The 21,935-nt window shown below is 54.1% G+C and overlaps 2 protein-coding genes across 4 annotated transcripts; one reads left to right on the plus strand and one right to left on the minus strand.

Moving 5' to 3' along the window:
• Positions 1 to 629: 629 nt before the first annotated feature.
• On the minus strand, positions 630 to 5,105 carry RPS7 (ribosomal protein S7). Its single transcript, XM_005662783.4, has 7 exons — positions 5,049 to 5,105; positions 4,796 to 4,879; positions 4,641 to 4,712; positions 4,384 to 4,527; positions 3,800 to 3,864; positions 1,210 to 1,360; positions 630 to 739 (listed from the first exon to the last, which is right to left on the minus strand). The coding sequence occupies exons 2-7, from the start codon at positions 4,868 to 4,870 to the stop codon at positions 662 to 664; spliced, it is 585 nt and encodes a 194-aa protein (XP_005662840.1). The 5' UTR covers positions 4,871 to 4,879; positions 5,049 to 5,105; the 3' UTR covers positions 630 to 661.
• A 5,743-nt stretch (positions 5,106 to 10,848) lies between these two features.
• Positions 10,849 to 20,952, plus strand: RNASEH1 (ribonuclease H1). Of its 3 annotated transcripts, XR_014839478.1 has the most exons (9): positions 10,851 to 11,044; positions 11,997 to 12,112; positions 14,160 to 14,324; positions 14,809 to 14,908; positions 15,996 to 16,050; positions 16,404 to 16,488; positions 16,952 to 17,076; positions 17,936 to 18,156; positions 18,369 to 20,952. XR_014839478.1 is itself a non-coding variant. In NM_001243681.2 (8 exons), exons 1-8 carry the CDS (start codon positions 10,914 to 10,916, stop codon positions 18,453 to 18,455), a joined length of 864 nt encoding a protein of 287 aa, NP_001230610.1. In that variant the 5' UTR covers positions 10,849 to 10,913; the 3' UTR covers positions 18,456 to 18,983. The 3 variants fall into 3 exon arrangements, 2 of the variants coding, with proteins under 2 accessions (NP_001230610.1, XP_084871879.1); NM_001243681.2 differs by lacking the exon at positions 17,936 to 18,156 and having other exon boundaries at positions 10,849 to 11,044; positions 18,369 to 18,983; XM_085015753.1 differs by lacking the exon at positions 17,936 to 18,156 and having other exon boundaries at positions 11,997 to 13,223; positions 13,807 to 14,324.
• Positions 20,953 to 21,935: the final 983 nt, after the last annotated feature.

Below are 21,935 nucleotides of genomic sequence, written 5' to 3' on the forward strand. Positions count from 1 at the left end.
CTTAACGTTTCTGTTCACCAAGACACCTATTTTACTGAAAGCAACGGATGGATTTTATAACCTCGGTTCGCTCTTATGACTCAGCGCTTTAAGGACTGGTGCTAACCCATAAAACAGATACGCAGCCAAGGCCACGGTTCAGCACAGGAAAGTAGCTTCTTTGTGTTTCACGTCACACGGAACCACATGCTCGACCCTCTCTCTCTCTCTCTCACACACACACACACACACACACACACAGCCAACGACGGAGTTGGGGTTAGGGTCAAAACCCTCCGGCCTGTGTAGGAAGCGACCCGAAAGCTGAGACAGTGATGCACCCGCACCTGAAATTTTTTTTTTTTTGTCCTTTTTTTCCTATTTCTTTGGGCTGCTTCTGCGGCATATGGAGGTTCCCAGGCTAGGAGTCTAATTGGAGCTACAGCTACAGGCCTGAGCCAGAGCCACAGCAACGCAGGATCCAAGCCACGTCTGCAACCTACACCACAGCTCATGGCAACGCCGGATCGTTAACCCACTGAGCAAGGGCAGGGACCGAACCCGCAACCTCATGGTTCCTAGTCGGATTCATTAACCACTGCGCCACAATGGGAACTCCCCACACCTGAAATTTTGAAAGACACACAGAGTTCTGTGAATAGTATTTTATTTAGTCATTTGTTTATAACTGAAACTCTGGGAATTCAAAATTAACGTCCTTGCCCGTGAGCTTCTTATAGACACCAGAAAATGTTTCAACCTACAAGAAAAGAAACAATCCATTCATCACAAAACCTTTAAGTACACTTGTCAAGGCCTAACAATTACCACGCAGGTTTTCTCCTGGGCACCTGACAGGCTTGGCACCAGGCCGGGCTCCGGACACCAGACGGCACGAGGGCTGGGCCCTCAGCTCGGTTCTTTTTCCTGGGGTGCCAGCATGGGATGCCAGCACGCCCACGCCCCGCGCACAAGCGCAGCCTCACTGAAGGTCCCGCCGCAGACTCGCCTCCTTCCCTCTCTACTAGTTAAAAGGTAGGGAATGCCAATTTTTACAACACCCCAATTTCAAACCTGACACCCAGTTCTGGGGGGAGCGGGCTGAGGTGCGGATGCAGAAAGCCAGCCGAGTGCCCCAAGACTGCTGCAGGCGCCGCGCCCCGTGGAGACAGGTCAGGCTGCAGGCCCCCCTCGCCTGGGCCAGGCCCCCCGGGGCAGGAGGCCCCTTACCTTGTGCTCCACGTTGTTCTGCTGTGCTTTGTCCAAATGGACCTTGATGAGGCGGCTGCCGTCCAGCTTCACGCGGATTCTCTTGCCCACAATCTCACTCGGGAAAACCAGGTCCTCCAGGATGGCATCGTGCACGGCTGTCAGCGTGCGGCTTAAAGAAGCCGGTGACAAAGGTGACAACGAGGTCTAGCCCAGTCTGCCCTCCTGTCCGCCCCGGGCACCTCTCGAAACCGAATGCACACCGGCTTTCGAACAGACTACATACGTTCAAAACATCACGCCAGAGCCGTGCCCAAGACAACAGGTCAGCACCCTGTGCGTTTTATTTTTTTATTTTTATATTTTTTTTGTCTTTTTGCTATTTCTTGGCCCGCTCCCGCGGCATGTGGAGGTTCCCAGGCTAGGGGTCGAATCGGAGCTGTAGCCACTGGCCTACACCAGAGCCACAGCAACGCAGGATCCGAGCCGCGTCTGCAACCTACCCCGCAGCTCGCGGCAACACTGTAACCTTGACCCACTGAGCAAGGGCAGGGACCCAACCCGCAACCTCATGGTTCCTAGTCGGATTCGCTAACCACTGTGCCACGACGGGAACTCCCCCGTGCGTTTTAAACTGACGCCTTGTAAACGACACACGCCAGCCCCTGGGAGTGATGACCGCCAGGGTGTGGGGTTAAGGAGGACTCGCGTGTTTTTCTCTTTTTAGGGCCTCACTTGTGGCAAATGGGAGCGCCCAGGCCAGGGGTCCACCTGGAGCTGTAGCCGCCAGCCTACACCACAGCCAAAGCCACGCGGGATCCTTAACCCACTGAGGGAGGCCAGGGATTGACCCCGCATCCTCACGGACACTGCCGGGCCCTTTACCCACGGAGCCGCCACAGGAGCTCCCGGAACTTTCGTTTTTACACGCTGGGTTTGTTGTCACTTGCATGCCTCTGGCCTCCATCCCTGAAGTGAGCTCTTCTCCCCAAACCACCCCCTGCAATGCTGTCGAAACCACTACTGATGCCCTCTGACCCGACGTGGCCGCCCTCAGCCTCCAAAACGCACCCAACTCGCCCCTGTTCCCTGTGACTTTCCGCCCCAGGAGACACTGCCGGCCGCAGCTCTAGGACACAGCCTCCCCTGCGAGGGTCCCCCGTGTTCAACCCAACCCACCGCACAAAGCGCCAGGGGAACCTGCTCCTTCCCGCATCACCACTCCAGGTTCACAGCCCATCTGGCTGCCCGACGCCAAGAAGGGTCGATTCATCCCAAACTGTAAGGGCCTCGGCTTTGGACCACGAGGCCCCCGCAGCGAGCCAACCAAGAGACGGCTCTCACCGCGGTGTCTGCAGGGGCGCCTCGCCTGAGGCACCTGTCCGGGTCGTACCGCCCCTCAGCAGGTCAGACTCTGCCGCACTCATCTCTGCGTCCTCCGAGCAGCTCCCCACGCCAGGGGCTCCTCACAGACCACGGAGGCCCCATGGCCCCAGGGTCCCGGGAGCTGAGCGCCGCCCAGCTCCCAAAGCGCTCATCGCGCTTGGGAAGCAGAGCAGACAGAGGGCCCCGGATCGATGGCTGCCCAGCTCCCAGCGCACCCTCCCCAGGCCCAGGCCCGGGAGGCACACGTTCGGACACTCGCCAGCTACACCTCCTTCAAGGGATGAAGCAGAGTGGAATCCAAGCCAGTCTCCGAGAAAAACCCCAGCTCTGCCTCACACCTCTGTGAGCAGCAGCAGCGGCAACGCAACTTCACTCGTCACAACGCACGGGGACGCAAACCAACCCCTGGCTTCACAAGCTGCTCCAGCCGCCCTGAGAGCAAGCTCGAGGTACCGACCAACGAGCCCAGTTCCAGCCTCACCCCCTCGCCGCTCCTTCCTCCACCTCGACTGGCACAGGAGACTCTGCCCAACACCAGACTCTTCCCTCCTGTTTCCCGGGGATTTTAGAATCTGCGTTACTAACAGCTGAAGGCGCGTGTGCGTGCTCACCCGGCGCTGCAGCCTGTTCGCAGGTGGAGGGGGCGCCAGAGGGACCGTTACCTGCGGCCACCTCTGCAGGGACCCGACGCGCCAAGTCTGGGAAACCAGAGATGTCAGCAGAGCACCCGAGAGCCCAGATCACGGAATCAACCTCCAACATCGGAGTTCACCTCCCAGAACCGGCAAGTCAGTCGACTGACAACACATCGCCCGCCAGCATCTACAACCAGTGACACCTACAGCCTGTGAGCAACAGGAAACCTAGTTTTCCAGCCTCGACCCACAACAGTGAGACGTGAAGAAGCCCCCCCCCACGGCCCCGCCGGGAAAGCCTCCTCCTCTTCGCCCAGGAACTGGAGGATCAGCCTCGCGTTTTGTGACAACGGTAACCTCTTCCACCACCGGTGTGAGTCCCTGCCCCGTGACCCCTACCTCCAGAGTTCATTTCAAAATGTCTAAAACTTAAACCACAAAACTATATACAAAAACTAACAATCTCGATACAAGTTGCCATGTGAATGGCTCTCCTAAATTATGTTTAATTCAGAAACCTACATAAACAACCCAGGAAAATCAAGAACTAGTAACAGTGGTACACAGATTTGTTGATGTTGAGAACTCACCTTCTGGGACGCTTCTGCTTATTTTTTGTACGGCTTTTCCGAGTTGGCTTGGGCAGAATTCTCCTCTGCAAGACAGACACTGTCATGCGGTAACACTGCCTTAGCAAGGCCCTAAGGTGTCGGAAAACGAAGCGGCCCAGCGCCTTAAAAGCCAAGGGGCCTCCGGGCTGGGTACATGTGAAGCCCCGGAAAGCCCGACAGCCTGAGCAGTCCTTCCTCGGAACTGCTTTCAGGACCTGCGGCTCGAGCGAGCGGAACTGCGGGAGGCGCAAGCTCCCGCGTCTCTCCCCAGCGGACACACCGCTCGCTCCGCACGCGCGGCGGGGCTCACCGGCCGGGCCGCCGCCGCCCCTGGGCCCTGCGGGCGGGAAAGCCAGCCCCGCGCCCCCACCAGCCCTTCCGTGCCCCCTCCCTCCCAGGCCTCCACCTGCCTCGCCAGGGACGGGCCGCCGCCGCCGCCGCCACGGGAGCGGCCCCAACGTGGACGGCCACCGGGGCCGCGAGCTCCCGACCCGCCCGCGAAGCGTGGGTCTCGCTCTTGACCGACCCCGGCGCCGCGAGCGCCCCGAACGAGACGCCGGTACCTGGGCGATGAAGACCACGTGCTTCCCGCTGAACTTCTTCTCCAGCTCGCGCACGAGCCGCACTTGGATCTTCTGGAAGGACTTCAGTTGCGGCACCGGCACAAAGATGATGATGGCCTTCCGACCGCCGCCCACTTCGATTTCCTGGAGGGACAGGAAAGCGCGCGCCCTCCTCGGTCCGGACCCCGGCGCCCGGCCCCCGGCGCCCGCCGGCGCGGACGCTGCCCCCCGTGCCCGCCTCCCGGGCCCCCGCTCACCTTGGCGGCCGTGATGTTCAGCTCGCGCAGCTGGGCCTTGAGGTCCGAGTTCATCTCCAGCTCCAGGAGGGCCTGCGGGGGAGGCGGCGGGAGCGGCGGTCAGCGCGCGACCCGGACCCCGGCCCCAGGCCCCCGACCCCGGCGCCGCCCCTCACCTGGGAGATGCCCGACTCGAACTCGTCCGGCTTCTCGCCATTGGGCTTCACGATCTTCGCGCTGGAGCTGAACATGGCCTGGACCTGGAAGCACAGAGCGTTCAGGCCGAGCGGCCCGCGGCCCCGGCCCGGCCCTCCCCGCACAAGCCATCGGGCGCCGCGGGCCGGGTAATCGGCCGCATCCCCACCCGAGGACCCCAGACGTGTGCCCCTCAAAGCCGGCGGACGGGCATGGCGCCGGGGAGAGACATACCTTGACGATGCCGGCAACTCTCGTTGCCGCCACCGACGCTTGTAGGCCTGGGAAGAGGCCTAGATGTCGCGAGAGTCCGTTAAATCTCGGCAACAGAACGGAAGAGGCGGGAATAGCGCGAGAGAAACCGGAAGAACCACTGAGACGCGGTGGAAGCCTAGAGGGCCCCAGGAAGGGGTTCCGGGGGACCAGTGCGTCCGTAGCGCCTTTCCGCCCCGCGAGTTTCCTCTTCGGCGCCGTGCGCGGGAGTTCCTGGGCGGGCTCTTGAGCATCCAGGCGGGCGCTGGGCGAGGTCTGGGCGGGAGACCAGGAAAAGCCACTTGGGCTACCCTCGAAGACAGGACGTTTAAGAAAGGCTAACTTGACGCGAGGAGGCCGACGTCCCCGCTGATGCCATGAAAAGGAATCAGAAACCTGGATTCCAGTTCGGCTTGTGGAGAACCAAGTGGGATGACGTTTGTGACGGCTGTTTGGAAACGAAGTGCTCTACGAATAAATGTGATTTTCTGGCCACACTGGGCTCTCGCATCGGTTGCTTTGTGCTGCCGACACAAGTCTGAGACGTCAGCGAACACCTGTCGTGGGGCGGCCTCAGGCTGGAGGAAGACCACCCCGGGTGGTGATGCCCTCGGGGCCAGACGCAGGGCCCGGGAAGGATGCTCGGGGAGAGCCAGGGCTGGAGCCGGACACCTGAACTTCGTCGAGGTGTCATGAAAGATTCAGGGATGGCAAATTGCTTCAGAACGGGCCAGGAGTTCAACACACAATTCGTTTACTGAAAAAGTCCTACCATCCTCTCACTTGAAACTCGGGTGTAAAGGACTCCCTCCCCCTAGACAGGAGCCAAGTAATTGTGGGGGTTTTGCTTTTTGGGTTTTTTTGTTTTTTTGGGTTTTTTTTTAAGGCGGCACGAGTTGCCCAAAGAGAACTCCCCCAAGTAATTGTTGATCCGTGTGTTCTGTGCTAATCCTGCCCTAGGTGCCATAGTTACATGTAGAACCCACTGGCCTTTGCCCTTGTGAGACTGCAGTTTAGTGAAGAAGACGTCACCTAAATTGTAGGACAAAGTATAGGAGGATGAACTGCAGTAACATAAACAATGAAGTAGGTAAAGGGGGCAGGTCCCGTTGTGGCTCAGTGGGTTGCCAACCAGACTAGTATCCATGCGGATGCAGGTTCGATCCCTGGCCTCCCTCAGTGGATCCGGAATTGCGGTGAGCTGTGATGTAGGTCGCAGAAGCGGCCGGATCCAGTGTGCTGCTGGTGTGGGCTGAGAGCTGCAGCTTCGATTTGACCCCTAGCCTGGGAACTTCCATATGCCGCACGTGTGGCCCTAAAAAGCAAAAAAAGAAAGAAAAAAGCTATAATCTCACTGGGAATTTTTTATTTGCTTTTTTCTTTAGGTTTGCACCTGAGGCATATGGAGGTTCCCAGGCTAGGGGTTGAAAAAGAGCTGTAGCTGGCCTACACCACAGCCACAGCAACGCAGGTTCCGAGCTGTGACTGCAACCTACACCACATTGTCTGCAACCTACACCACAGCTCACAGAAACACCGGATCCCTAGCCCACTGAGCGAGGCCAGGGATGGAACCCGCATCCTCATGGATCCTAGTGGGGTTCATCAACCGCTGCGCCACGATGGGAACTCCTCACTGAGAAATTAAGTGTCAACTTGGAAATTGTTCAAAAGACAAAGTATAGGAGTTCCTGACATGGCTCGGAGGAAACACCCAACTAGAAACCATGCGGTTGTGGGTTCAATCCCTGATCTCGCTCAGTGGGTTGAGGATCCCGCGTTGCTGTGGCTGTGGTGTAGGCTGGCAGCTGTAGCTCCAATTTGACCCCTAGCCTGGGAACCTCCACAGGCCTGGAGTGCAGCCCTAAAAAGAAAAAAGCAAAACAAAAGAGAAAGTATAGCCCTAGGAATTGCTTAGCAATCCCCCAGCCCAATCGTATAAGGAGTTTGTGGCTGGTCTCTGGTGTGTCATTCTGGAGATGGGTCGGGATTTCCCCAGTGAGTGCTTTTCATCCTGTGCTGGGTCTGACCTTCACTAACGAGCATTTGAAGTAGTTGATATACGAGAGACCAAGTGACGTTTGAAGTAATGCTTAAATTCCTCAGCAAATCTGTGAGGATCTTTACTTTGAAAATTGCTGACCCTGGCTCACAGTTCAGCCTTGGTCCAGGGAGTATGAAAAATAAAGGGTTTAGCCTCAGGCTCCTCAGAAGGCTTCATTTCAAAGGGGCAGCTTCGGGCAAGTTCAGAGGAGAAGGGGCGGGGAGAGTTCCAGAGCAAAACTTGGAGGAGAGAATGGGTGTCGGGACTGAGGGTGTGTGTGTTGGGGGGGGGGGTTGGAGGGAAGAAGGTGGTGCCCGATGCAGAGTCTGGCCAAGGCATGGTTAAACAAGATCTGTTCTTTAAAAAATTACTTCCATTCCTGAGCATATATCCAGATAAAACCATATTCAAAAAGATAGATGTACCCCAGTGTTCAATGCTGCACTGTTTACAGTAGCCAAGACATAGAAGCAACCTAAATATCCATGAACAGAGAAATTTTTCAAACATCCTTTTTGCATCTATTGAGGTGATCTCATGTTTTATCCTTTATTCTTATGTGAGATAATTTATATCAATGGACTGTATTAAGTACTGAATCAGTTTTGCATTCTGAAGAAATACCCAATTTGATCATAAAAAATTAAAAAAAATTATTTCCATAGTGTGTAGAAGTCCCCATTGAAGAGGCCCCGGTGTTGGCAGTGCTTTATCTCAGTGCTGTGAGGCAGGAAGACTGGAGGTCAGGTGGATGAGAGAGCCTGGACTTCAAGGTCATTCTTTCCCCTCCACATCACAGTTCTCGATGTTAATAACAAAATGACAGACGGAGAGTTACTGATGAGTCCTTGGATGTAAAATGAATTTATGGACCTGCCTGTCCGATCAAGAATTAATGGATTGAATTTAACAGAAGGTTTTTCTCTCCCCTCTACTTATAGCTGGCAGCATTTTTATTATTATTATCTATCAGCCAGTGTAAGAAGCATGTGAGTGAAATAAATGTGCAAGCCTGTAATGAATGTGAAACCTTGCAGATTTAATTGAAGCAAGGACACTGGCTTCTTCTGGAAAGTCTCAAGGTCATCCTTCCTATATAACAGTACATGACTGGGAGACATTGGTGACCTACCAGTAGACAGAAGTTAATTGCTCAGATATTAATATTTAAATTATAGAAATGTTTACACTTCTTTTTTTCTTTTTAGGTCCGCACCTGCGGCATATGGTGGTTCACAGGTCAGGGGTCCAATCAGAGCTGTAGCCACTGGCCTACGCCACAGTCATGGCAACACAGGTTCCAAGCTGCATCTGCAACCTACACCACAGCTCACGGCAACACCAGATCCTTAAGCCACTGAGCAAGGCCAGGGATGGAACCCATGTCCTCATGAATGCTAGTCAGGTTTGTAAACCACTGAGCCATGACGGGAACTCCAGAACTGTTTCACTTTTGATTTTAATCATAAACTGATAACTTGCTCATCTTCGATATATTTCATCAAAAGCAGCACCATTCAGGAGTTCTCGTGGCTCAGCAGAAACAAATCTGACTAGTATCCGTGAGGATGAAGGTTTGATCCCTGGCCTCGCTCGGTGGGTGAAAGATCTGGAGCTGCCACGAGGTGTGATGTAGGTTGCAGACGTGGCTCAGAATTTTAGGTCAGTGTATGCGAAGTGGCTCAGGGACAGATAAGTGGGATGGGAGGGGAATGAGCCACACCCACACTTCCACCCCCCACCCCCCAGTGTGCTGGTCAAGTGCTGCTCAAGCCCCCACAATTCCACGCGCTGGAGACCTGAGCCCCGCTTGCTTGGAGACTGAGGTCTGGAAAGCCGCTGGACAAAGCCTCGCTGAGTGACGCTGAGGTGTCACACTCGCTGAGTGTCGCTGAGGTGTCACACTCGCTGAGCGACGCTGACATCACACTCGCTGAGTGTCGCTGAGATGTCACACTCACCGAGTGTTGCTGAGGTGTCACACTCGCTGGCCCTGCTCTGGTCTACAGGTCCCCTTTAGGAGGACATTGGTGACCCCCTTGAGGGTGTCGTGTAAATGGGTCAAAAAATAACAGAAGCCCATTGTCTTGGGAAGATTACAGTTAAAATGTCTTTAGCTCCGTAACTGATCTATGTTACGGAGATAGGGGATGGTGGCACTTTTACTCTGCCCTTCCAGCTGAGAGCACACACTGGGAAGACCGCCAACAACTAGTAGCAACCTGGGAGTGTGGCGGAAGGCCAGGCCTCTCAAGTGTATTTGATGCCCAGAGGGGCTTTTTTTTTTTTTTTTTTTTTTTTTTTTTTCTTTTTTGACTTTTAGGCGTATGGAGCTTCCCAGGCTAGGGGTCGAATTGGAGCTGTAGCTGCCAGCCTACACCACAGCCACAGCAACGCAGGATCCGAGCCAAGTCTGCAGCCCACACCACAGCTCACGGCAATGCCAGATCCTTACCCACTGAGCAAGGCCAGGGATCAAACCCACAACCTCATGGTTCCTAGTTGGATTCGTGTTTGTGTGTGTGTGTGTGTGTGTGTGCCACAACGGGAATTTCCAGCTTTTTTTTTTTTTTAACACCGTTCTCTAGTCAATGAAAGTATTTTCAATCACAATCGTGATAATCATTAAGAGTTTCTTAATGCACTTTTTTTTTTTTTTTTTGCAGCATATGGAAGTTCCCAGGCCACAGGTCAAATCAGAGCTGCAGCTGCCACCTACACCACAGCCACAGCAACTAGGGATCAGAGCCACATATGCAACCTACACCACAGGTCACAGCAACGCCAGATCCTTGACCTACTGAAGGAGGCCAGGGATCCAACACACATCCTCATGCATACTGCTGAGCCACAAGAGGAACTTCCAGGAAAGTTGAAATTTTTAAAATTGATGTTCATCGAATCAACAGACAACACGTTGATCACTTCTTTGCTCTTCCTTCTTCCAGCAACACCCTACTTCCTTCTCTGCCTAATCCACGGGCGTAAACTATCCTTTATCCTTCAAAACCTCACTCAGGCGCTAGTGCGTCCCGGGCCCTTGGGCACGGGTGTTCGCTCTTCCCACCTGCTTCTCAAGCAGCCGGTTTTGCATTGTCCTCTATGTGTTCACGTGTCCATCTTGGGGACTCACTCCTTGGTTCTCAGACTGACTCAATTTTGCATTCCCGGCGCTGGGTGGCACATAGTAGGTGTTCCATAACGTTTGTGAACTGAAGACTTCAAGAAAATTAAGTAGTTTAAATACACTTTCTCCTTGGGTCGCGGTGAATTAAGTATCCGAGCTCCCGCTGGTTACACACCCACCTGGGTGGAGTGGGGTGGGGGTGGGCGAGGGGAAGGCCTCCCCGCTTCCTAGAGCAGGGCACCTTCCCGCCTCTCCCTCAGAGGCACTCACTCCTCTGTTCCGCTTGTGAACCCCAGAGTTTTCTGGCCTCCAGGCCAGCGAGGAAGCTTGTCCGACCCCACCCACCCGGAGCCTCCAGCGCCCACCTGAGCCCGGGGACCCCCGCAGTCCCCGGGCTGCTGCAGGGGGCGGTGCGCGGCGAGAGTAGGTGCCTCGAATCGCCCCGCCCAGCCCCCCGCCCTGGGCCACGCCCACAAAGGCCCAGGCCCCGCCCCCTCCCCGTCCGGGGTCCCACCCTCCCAGAGACGGCCAGGAAATTGACAAGTCAGAAAGCGCTTGACTCTAGGCCCCGCCCCGGGCGCGCGTCATCTCCCCGCGCCGGCGCCGGAAGTCTGTTTTGGGTGATGGCGGCGCGCGGCCTGGAGCAGAGATGCCCGTTGGTGGCCGGGGGTGAGCGATGACCAGGCTCCTGGACGTGGTGCACAGAGTGGCTGTGTCCGTCGTGCGCTGCAGTGGCCGTGGCTGCCGCGCGCTCGCCATGTTCTATGCCGTGAGGAGGGGCCGCAAGGCCGGGGTCTTCCTGACCTGGTGAGGGAGCCGCGCCTCCCCTGAAGGGGCTTAGGGCGGCCGTGGGCCCGGGGCAGGCGCGGGAGCTCCCGGCGTCGGTCCGACTCGGTTTCGTTTCAGGGGGAGTATCAGAAACGCCAGTCTGGGGTTGGCCAGAGGCCTCAACTTAACCCTTCCTCGCTGTTGAAAGAGTTTCCAAAAAGTTACACATCGCGGAACTCAATGCCTAATCTAATCTTCCCGGTGTTTTTAAAAAGGGAAATTTTGTAGGTTAATGTTTGTATCCCTGTGACAGTTGTTTAATATATGTGAGTTTACTGGATGTAGTTACCGTGGTCAAGAAGTTCATGGTGCTTGAACAGGGGTTGTGACTCCACCACCAGCACTGTTCCCACTGTGCGACTTATTATCTGACTGTGTGTGCACCGAGTTTCCCGGTGCAGCTCTGCTACCGAGGAAGAAGCATCACAGAAGCTGACCTTTCCGTTGTAAGGAAATGGTTAACGGTCCAGAGTTCTCTACGCTTTGATGGAGCCTTGTGCTGCCTGGCACATAGCGTGACGGGGTGAAGGGTTGGACATACAGGAAAAAACTACAGACAGTGAGGTACAACCATTTACCCCCAAAGAGCTGACAGCCCCAACCTTTTCACACTATTCCCAGCCTAAGAAAAGAATCTGTTAGAGGATCAGTGGAGTCACCTTCGTGGCTCAGTGGGTAGCGAACCCGAGTAGTATCCATGAGCACGCGGGTTCAATCCCTGGCCTCGATCAGCTGTGGTGTAGGTCACAGACGCGGCTCAGATCCCAGTTGCTGTGCTTGTGGCATAGGCTAGCAGCTGTAGCTTGGATTCGATCCCTAACCTAGGAACCTCCATATGCCATGGGTTCTACCCTCAAAAGACAAAAAAAAAAAAAAAAAGAAAAAGAGGATCAATAACAGAGAAAGGAAGTAACACTGCACTTTGTTCTAGGAATGAATGCAGAGCACAGGTGGATCGGTTTCCTGCAGCCAGATTTAAGAAGTTTGCCACAGAGGAGGAAGCCTGGGCTTTCGTCAGAAACTCTGCAAGCCATGAGGGTTCAGAAGGTAGTCCCCAGTCTCATCATTGTGACATTTTAACCTAGTCGAAGCCTTTCAGATCCTAGGTGTCATGTGATCTATATAGCTACCCCTTAAGCATATAAAGATACTATGATTGTTTCCATTTTACAGATCAGGAGACAGGCTGTAAACACTTTAGCTTAGAGGTTCTTAACAGTATCAGACAAACCAAGATTCACCTCTCCTGTTCCATTCGGCGTCCTCACTACTTAATTCCGTCTTCTAAAATACTTACTCTTGGTGTTCCCTTTGTGGCTCAGTGAGTTAAGAACCTGACGTAGTGTCTGTGAGGATGTGGGTTCCTAGCCAGGGATAGAACCTAAGCCACAGCGGTGACAATGCCGGATCCTTAAGCCTCACTCAGGGGATTAAGGATCTGGCGTTGCCGTGAGCTGTGGCAGAGGTCGCAGGTTTGGCTTGAATCTAGGGTTGCCATGGCTGTGGTCTAGGCCAGCAGTTGTGGCTCTGATTGGACTCCTAGCCTGGGAACTTGCATATGCTGCGGGCGCCATCCTAAAAAAAAGAAAAAACAAAACAAAAAACTTTGTTATTGGCTTGAATGGGCGCTAGTTGTAAAATGATAAATGTAGTTCTTTTCACAGCATGAACCTGTGTGGTGTTTCTTCTTTTTCTAGGATAGAGTCACACAATCAGAATTTCTTCCAATTTCACATGTTACAGAGAGTATAGTAACTGAAGTTTAAGGCCTAATGTAAGGCCCATGGGTAGGCGGGACTGAGGGCGACTGCTTTAGAGCTCAAAATATATCATAACCCAGCTCGAAGAAGTGCTTTTTCATTAACTCTACACAGACTTTTGTACTGCAGTGGATTAAGACTGAGCAGAGGATATTTTAAATCAGCTTTTTTTGAACAATCTCTGGAACCCACTGTGATGCTCAGGTTTTGAACAACTGTTTCTTGGGGTGTCATAAGAATTCTGGACAGGAGTTCCCGTCGTGGCACAGCAGAAACGAATCCGACTAGGAACCATGAGATGGTGGGTTTGATCCCTGGCCTCGCTCAGTGGGTAAAGGATCTGGCATTGCCGTGAGCTGTGGTGTAGGTCACAGACACGGCTCGGATCTGGTGTGGCTGTGGCTGGCAGCTACAGCTCCAATTAGACCCCTAGCCTGGGAACTTCCATGTGCTGCTGTTGCGGCCCTGAAAAGACAAAAAAAAAAAAAAAAATTCTGGACAAAGCAGAGTCTGGGGAGAGGCAGATCACGCTAGGACTCTACCCTGAAAGGCAGATTTCCAAAGCTGAGGAGCCCCTCAGTCACTGTGTAGCTGTTTCCCCTGCCCCCGGCAGGTTTTGTTGGCTTTTTGGCTTTTTTTTGGTTGTTGGGGTTTTTTTGGTGGGGGAGGTTGGCTGGGCCCTCAACATGCAGAGATTCCCAGCCAGGAATGGGACCCAAGCCACAGCAGTGACAGTGCCAGGTCCTTAACCTGCTGAGCCATCAGGAAACTCCTCCCCCACAGCTTTTGAAGGGGGTTGTGATGTGACAATTCCATTTTCTACCAAAGACAAAGAAATGGGATTGGGATAGAAAGCGGGTTTGGAAGTATGATTCTTGTCTTGGTTGTTTTTTTTTTTTTTTTTTTTTTTTTGGTCTTTTTTGTCTTCTGGGTCCACACTCACAACATATGGAAGTTCCCAGGCCAGGGGTCTAATTGGAGCTGTAGCCGCTGGCCTGCACCACCGCCTCAGCAATGCAGGATCCAAGCTGCGTCTGCGACCTACACCACAGCTCACGGCAATGCCGGATCCTTAACCCACTGAGGCCAGGGATCGAACCCGCCACCTCGTGGTTCCTGGCCACATTCATTTCCGCTGCGCCACGGCAGGACCTCCCGTCGTGGGAGATTTAGAGTGACTTCCCCAGACATCAGTGTCTCAGGTGGTGTGGATTATCTTGTCTTTCCCTGTGTAGAAAGCTGCCTGCAGAGCCTGGCTTAGCACATTTCGTGATTCTCAGCCATTCTACGCAGTGTTTGTTTCTTCTGGCTTTTGAGGGGACTCTGTCTCTTAGGGCAGGGGAACGGACAGGTACAGGAATCCCACGTGAAGGCGAACAAGCGCCCGCGTGAGCCCCAGGACGAAGACGAGGTGGAGAAGGCCGAGCTGCCAGCCAAGCACGTGAAACAGAGCGCAGGGCCCCCGCCGCCCGTCGGCAAGGACACGTTTTCTTACATGGGTACCTCTTTCTTGGTTTCTAAAATTTCCATACAGTCATTGTCTAAATATATTTATGTGTAAAAACGCAACAAAGGCAGGACCCGTTCCCTAGTGGCAAAAGGACCCAGCAAAGCCGTCAGGCCGGTATGTGTCGGAGGACCTGACCTCTGCCAGGCAGGTCCTCGTTGAGGCAGCGCGTGTCTGCAAGGTCGCTCCCTGCCTGTGAGAGGCCCGGCGGCCTTGGTCCTTGACTCCAAGGGAGGGGATGCTAGGTTTACAGAGAGACGGCTTTCACCCTTAACGTTCCCGCCGTGCGAGTCGGGAGTATTGCGAGTGATCCAAACAAAACGTGTCGCATTTCCTCATGTGTGGACTCGGTCATGTTTTCCCACACAGAAAACTTCCAAAGCGTGATACCCTCAGTTTCAAATGCTGATTCAGCCTTAGTAAATGTTTTAGATGAAGGTCGAGCCAGGAGCACTCACTAGGCTTCTTGCTTACAGGGGAATTTGTCGTTGTCTACACTGACGGCTGCTGCTCCAGTAATGGGCGGAGGCGGGCTCGAGCAGGAATTGGTGTTTACTGGGGGCCAGGCCATCCTTTGTAAGTAGACTGAAAAGGCTGGTTTCTTAAGCTTCACATTTCATGCGCCATATCCCAGAACTGTGGAGGGGGAAGGCAGGCTCCGCCTACGGAGTGAATATTTGTGGTGTTGGCAGGAGAGGCAGAGGGGCCACCAGGCGCTGGGAGGTGGTTTTGGCAAAGATGCACGAGGTGGGGTCACCAGACTCAAGGCCCTTCACCACCACCCCCCAACTCCGGAGTCTGACGACGTGTGGGCTAGAGCCGACCCTTGCTTTTCAAAAGGCACAAAGTCACAGTGCGGTGCAGTGCAGTGAACACCTGGGCCTGAATTCAGAAGAACCTGAGTGTTAACTGACCAAAGGTTCAGTGTGAAAGGACCCGGACGCAGTGGACCAGCTGCTCCCAGAGCCCGGGCGCCGGCAGGTGATTAACAGCTGCTGAGTAACGACGCCGCTCGCTGGCGCGTCCTGGTCCATGGGGTCCTGGCTTCGCTTCAGCATCTCGTTTAGCTTTGAACCCTGGAAGGGGTGGCTGGCTGGTGTGACCCGAGGGTCCATGGGTCCGTGGCCTGGGTGCCTGCCCAAGGCCGCATGCTGATATGGTTCAGGTGAAGAAATTAAACTTAGCTTTTGCCTCCTGGCCCAGGGTTCTTGTGCAGGACCACACCATGGCACTTTCCAGTAAAATGCTAGCATTGGTGGCTTGATTTTTAAAAGCTGTGTTTTTGTATCCAAATAAAAACATAGGAGTTCCCATCATGGCGCAGCGGAAGTGAATCCGACTAGGAACCATGAGGTCGCGGGTTCAATCCCTGGCCTTGCTCAGTGGGTTAAGGATCCGCGTTGCCGTGAGCTGTGGTGTAGGTTGCAGACGTGCTCCGATCTGGCATTGCTGTGGCTGTGAAGTAGGCCAGTGGCTATAGCTCCAATTAGACCCCTAGCCTGGGAACCTCCACATGCCGCACATGCGGCTCTAAAAAGCAAAAAAAAAGAAAAGAAAAATACACACACACACACACACACACACAAGCCTATTACCCATTAAGAAGCTTAAGAAATCACTTTGAGAATTAGCTATATCATTTTATTTTCCTTTGTTTTCCCAGAAATGTAGGAATTAGACTTCCTGGACGGCAAACAAACCAAAGAGCAGAAATTCATGTAAGTTATCAGATGCGTATTTCCACTAAAGATGTTAATTTATCATTCTTTACCACTGACTGGAACTTATCAATGAACTTTCTACTTTCTGTGTATATAAGATACTTAAAATCCAGAAGAAACTTAGTTTGGGATCAGTAAGAGTTCTAAAGAATAGGAATTTTCTAGAAAAATTATAAAACTTATTTCAAATCGATGTCTAAATAGAGGAGAATGGTACATGTAGCATTATTCCATGTAGATCATACGGTTAGCCCAGAAAAAGGATTTTACCTTTTGAAGTGATTTTGAACATCAGTCATGTCCAAAGTTGAACAATTTCTGCAGCAAGACAACTGACTTGTTTCTTGAAGGCGGCCTGCAAAGCCCTCGAGCTGGCGAAGGCTCAGAACATCAGCAAGCTGGTTCTCTACACGGACAGCATGTTCACCATCAATGGTGAGCAAGCGTCTGCCTTTACTTCTGGTCTTTTCCTAGTAACCACGAAGGGAGGTCGGTGTATCCTTCCCCGGGAGAAGCTGCAGCAGGCAGGGCAGGACCCAGATGGTCCGTGGGGGTGACTTTGGGCGTCTGCTGTCAGGACGCATGGGCGCTTTGGCGCCTGTGTGCCTCCATATTTGGCACAAAGGCGCCACCCAAGGCAGGGCGGTAGGTGGATATGCCCCGGCTCTCAGGGCTCTTGGTCCAAGCGTGTGTCCGCGCGGGTGTAGGACGATGTGGGGGAGCGGGGGATGCAGAGGAGGCTGGAGGAGGCCGTGTCTTAGCCGAGAGCACGGGGACGAGCAGAGCCGAGCTGGAGGTGGGAAGTCCAGGAGGCTGCTCGGGTGCACGCGCAGCCCTGGTGACAGGGCCGTGTGGGAGGCAGAGGGACCAGGACGCTGGGGGGTGATCCGTCCTCCAGGCATCACTAGCTGGGTTCCGGGCTGGAAGAAGAACGGCTGGCGGACAAGCACCCACAAGGAGGTGGTCAACAAAGAGGACTTCCAGGAGCTGGAGCGCCTCGCCCAGGGAATGGACGTTCAGTGGGTGAGTGTCTCCCCGGGTCTCGGCCAGATCGAGTGCGTCGACCGGGGAGCTCGGTTTCTCTGAGGGACCGGATGACTTCCGCGAAAATCACTGTCCGCGGAATCGGTGTCAGAGCCGGTGTCAGGACTGATTTAGGATTTTTTTGATGTTCCTGTGAGTCCTGCTGCTCTCACAGCAGGTCCTGTACCCAGAGCGCTCTGTCCTGTCACAAGACTGGGGGACAGTGTCCTCGACGCTGTCCTCGCCCTGGCAGTCTGACCCCTGTGAAAGTGACTTGTGACAGTCAACTTCCTGTTTCTTGGGAAGCAGCTAATTTATAATGTATTTTAGTAAAAAAAAAAATGTGTGCATAGACCTTCTTAACGTGTCTTTTTTCCCAAAATGGTTGCCACAGCAACGCCAGACCCTTAACCCGCTGAGCAAGTCTAGGGATTGGACCCACATCCTCACGGCTACCCGTCGGGCTTGTTAGGGCTAAGCCGTGACGGGAACTCCTAAAATTACTTTTTCAAACAATGCGAGGTCGTTTAACTGCAGCCATTTCCCTAATCCTCCCTTGCTCTCCCAGCCCAGGACCACGGTGACAGTTTGGCAGCCTGACATGTGAGCTTGCCTTTCAGCAACAGCAGTTCAACATCCCTTCTTTTTAACAGCAGGAGGATAAAGCGTGTGTGTGCACGTGTGCGTGTGCGCATGTGTGTGTGCGCGCGTGTGTGTGTGCATGTGTGTGCCTGGTGTGCACGTCCATCCAGGCATCTGCTCTGCCTGGAAGCTTCTCGGGCCCCACCGTTAAGGGGGAACAAAGCTCTTCAACGGTAACATCCAATCCGTGGAGCAACCAAAGCATTTCTCCTCGCAGATCCACTGCACAGGCGTGCTGGGCGCGTGCCCTGTGCTGGCAGAACCCTGGTGAGGAGGCGGGCGTCTGTACTTGCCCTCGGAATGGTCGAAACATTTTAAAGAGGAGGAGTTCCCGTTGTCGTGCGATGCCCGCAGACCTGGCCAGTATCCGTGAGGATGCAGATTCGATCTCTGGCCTCGCTCAGTGGGTTAAGGATCCGGTGTTGCCTGGGCTGTGGGGTAGGTCGCAGACACCGCTCAGATCTGGCGTTGCTGCGGCTCTAGCCTAGGCCGGCAGCTGTAGCTCCAATTCGACCCTTAGCCTGGAAACTTCCATATGCCGCACATGTGGCCCTAAAAATACAAAAAGAAATTTTTTTTACAAGGAGAAGTAGTCATGTGTTGTTTGTGTGAAAAATTAGTGAAAATAAAAGGAAACATTTATTTAACAGATGCATGTTCCTGGCCATGCGGGATTTATAGGCAATGAAGAAGCCGACCGATTAGCAAGAGAAGGTGCCAAGCAGCCTGCATGCTGAACGAATGCAGCATTTCATTCTTGGAAGAACTTGAGCGTGGCCGTTCTGTCACCTTTGCTTACTGGAGTGGACACTAAAACGACGGGGTGGACAGTGCTGTCGACGGCAGACACAGCTTTCAGACCGGATCAGGAAGGCGGGGGCGGGGTGGGAGCGTGCGATAAAGGCAGCTGTGGAATACTTTTCTCTTGATTTTTTGGCTGCCTCGAGGCATGTGAAGTTCCCGGGCCATTGGTTGAATCCAGGCTGCAGCTGTGACCTACGCCATAGCCGCAGCAACTCCGGGTCGTTAACCTGCTGTGCCAGGCTGGGGATTGAACCTGCATCCCCGCGTCCGTCCTGTTGCACCACAGCGGGATCTGCAGGTGTGAGAAATTGAGCGTCCTTTGTGATGTGAGAATGGTCGGAGGTTTGAGTACTCGGCTTCACTATGCTTGATGCTGTTCTCATTAGTTTTATTGCAGGCTGGACAAAGATGCTAGGACCTTGCTTTAATAAGGATGAATAAACCTTGGTTAAAAAAATGCAGACATGAAGTCTAGCAGTATTCTGAAAGAGTTCCTCGCTCACCGTTGGTGGGATCGAGTCCCGATGGCGGGTGGACTCGTGTCTACGTGCTGGCTGGATGCAAGAAGGCACGACTCTGCTGGGTGCAGCCCGCGGGACGCCCCCGCAACTCCCAGAACTTCCGTGTGAAATCCCCCCACCCCCGCCCCCAGGCCACCGCTGGTGGACTTTCTATCACTACAGACTAACTGGCATTTTCCGGGATTGTATTTGAATGGAGTCCGACCACATAAGCTCTTTGCAGGGGTAGCTTCATTTGCTTGGGCAGGGTTCTGGCCTTTGATCACCCACCAGTTCCGGAACTTCCCTCCATGCCGTTGCCGAGCGGCTTCTGTGGTGTCGATGGACACGCTTGGTGTGCCAGGTGTCTTCGTGGGTGTGTAGACGGGTCCAGGTTCTGGCTGTCGTAAGTCAGCTGCTGAGAACGTTTCTGTGTGAGGCTTTGGGTGGCTGTTTGCTTTCATCTCTCTTGGGTAAATGCCCAGGTGTGGAGCCACCGGTCATGGCAGGGCTCCTGGAGACCCGAGTGGTCATTCGCAAAGCAGAGCTTTCATCAGAATATGCCTCCAACTTCGGGTCCTTCTCTAGTGGTTTTGGGAGCCGCCAGTAGAAGGAAGGCTGCAGCTGCGGTCACTGAAGCGGCAAACAGGACTGGTGAGCCGCTGTCTCCATCTTACAAAGCGCTAATCTTTAAACCTAGACACGCGCAGGAACGTAGCGTATATTATGGGCACTAACTCACCAGAGGCGCAAACAAAAGCCTTTTTCCCTAAGGCTCAAGATCCATGAATCAGAAAGGCAAGAACTGTAAAAAATGGAAAGTTATGAATAAAAAAATACAAGCTAGACAAACAAGGAACAGAATTTGAAACTCCTACCACAAAGGGCTAATTTCTCAGAGTTCCTGTTGTGGCTCAACAAATCCAACGAGTATCCATGAGGATGCGGGTTCGATCCCCGGCCTTGCATGGCTGTGAGCTGCAGCGTAGGTCGCAGATGTGGCCGGAATACATGTGGCTGTGACGCAGGCCAGCAGCTGCAGCTCGAATTGGACCTCTAGCCTGGGAACCTCCATGTGTGGCCCTAAAAAGAAAACAAGCAAACAAACAAAACCAAGGGGCTGATTTCTCCAACATACAAAAAGAACTTCTAGCAATTGAGGAAACAGCTAAGAGAAGAATCACAGAGATCTCCACTCCCCTCGGGAGAGGCTGCAGACTGAAGGCACACTGGGGCGCTTTACCACGTGAGAGTCTTTCTGCTGGGTGTACTGGCCAGAATCCAGAAGTGGTGGCGGGGTCTGGAAGCGAAGCCTTTGTCTGCTGTCTGTGATCAGCACAGAGCGGCGCCGCTGGCCTGTCGGTCAAAACTCGAAACGTATCCCTGCACCTGCCGGTCGCCACTTCTCAGAATGTGTCTGCAGCTGCACCTGCACACGTACAGATAAAGGACGGGCGGGAGTTGTACCCTCAGAACTGGGGAGGACTTGGGGGACTGAGCGGCCAGGGGAGAACCGCTCTGGACCCATCTGGAACCTTGAAGGACAGAGCCGTCCTGACGCAGAGGCGGGCGAGGGACAGAAGGGCCGGCGTTCCAGCTGCTGGCGTTGGGAGGGGACAGGCTTCGCAGTGTCTGTTCTTGATGTTTGAATTGTGTTGTAAGGCCATGTTCAAATGTATTAGCTACAGGAGTTCCTGTTGCGGCTCAGTGGGTTACAAACCCCACCTAGTAACCACGAGGACGTGGGTTCGATCCCTGGCCTCACTCCATGGGTGTGGTGTGGGTCACAGACACAGCAGCTCGGATCCCACGTTGCTGTGTTTGTGGTGTAGGCCAGCAGCTGCAGCTCCGATTCGACCCCCAGCCTGGGAACCTCCATGTGGTGCAGGTGCAGCTGTAAGAAGAAAACAAATACATGTATTAGCTCCAATACTTTAGAAGTCTATTTTTTTTCTTGTTTTTTACAGCAGAGAGAGTCACAGTTCTTAGAGGTGAGACTCCATTGATAGTCGCTGTGGAATGTCGGCTGTACTCCTTGGGCTGTACCGTCTGTCCTTAGAGTTTCCTTGATCCGTAGCGAGTACCTCTTCCTCCCTCCCCCATCTCGTCCCTCCCCCCCTGCCAACCGCTAGTTCTCTCTGTGAGTCTGCTTTTTTGTTATATTCAGTAGTTTATTATTATTATTAATCTTTTTAGGGCCACCCCTGCAGCATTCCCGGGTTGGGGGTCAAATTGGAGCTGCAGCCACCGACCTACACCACAGCCCCAGCAACGCAGGATCCTTGACCCATGGAGCAAGGCCAGGGATCGAACCCCCCATGGATGCTGGTAGCGTTGATAACCCTGAGCCGCAGCAAGAGCTCCGGGAGTGTATTTTTAGACTGTGCGCGGTGTCTGTCTTTCCCCGATGCCCTCCAGGTCCGTCCGTGTCACTGAGGGTGGCGCGCTTTCGTTCTTCTCGTGGCTGAATCACGTTCCCTTGTCTGTGTGAACCACCTCTGCCATCCAGCCCTCTGTCAGCGGACACCCAGGCTACTTGGTGTCTCGGCTGCTGTGCACAGTGCTGCTGCGAGCACTGGGGCGCGTGGATCGTGAGAGTCTGTTTTCCAAGAGGGCAGGTGCGGGGGGGGGGGTGTGCTGACACCGAATCCCCCTCCCGGCAGGAGCCCTGGGGTCCAGGAGGGACCTGCAGAGCTGAGGTTTTCGCAGCCGCCCTCAGTCCTCTCAGCCCACGTCCACTCTCTCAGACAGAGACCGTCTCCAAAGCCCGCTGTCCTCTGCCCCGGGGACTCACGTGACGAGCAGAGCGCCCCTTTCGGGTCGGGGCCCCGCTTTAACCCGGCCCCTGGGAACCCAGAGGCCCGCTCACCTGGGTGATAGGTGTTGGTTGCAGTGCGGCTGTCCGGGCGGATG

This window comes from Sus scrofa, chromosome 3, assembly GCF_054392235.1.
Source record: "Sus scrofa isolate SSC_HxYL_T2T_F1_AM1 chromosome 3, Sscrofa_HxYL_maternal_Yorkshire_Landrace_v2.0, whole genome shotgun sequence".
Lineage (NCBI taxonomy): Eukaryota > Metazoa > Chordata > Mammalia > Artiodactyla > Suidae > Sus > Sus scrofa.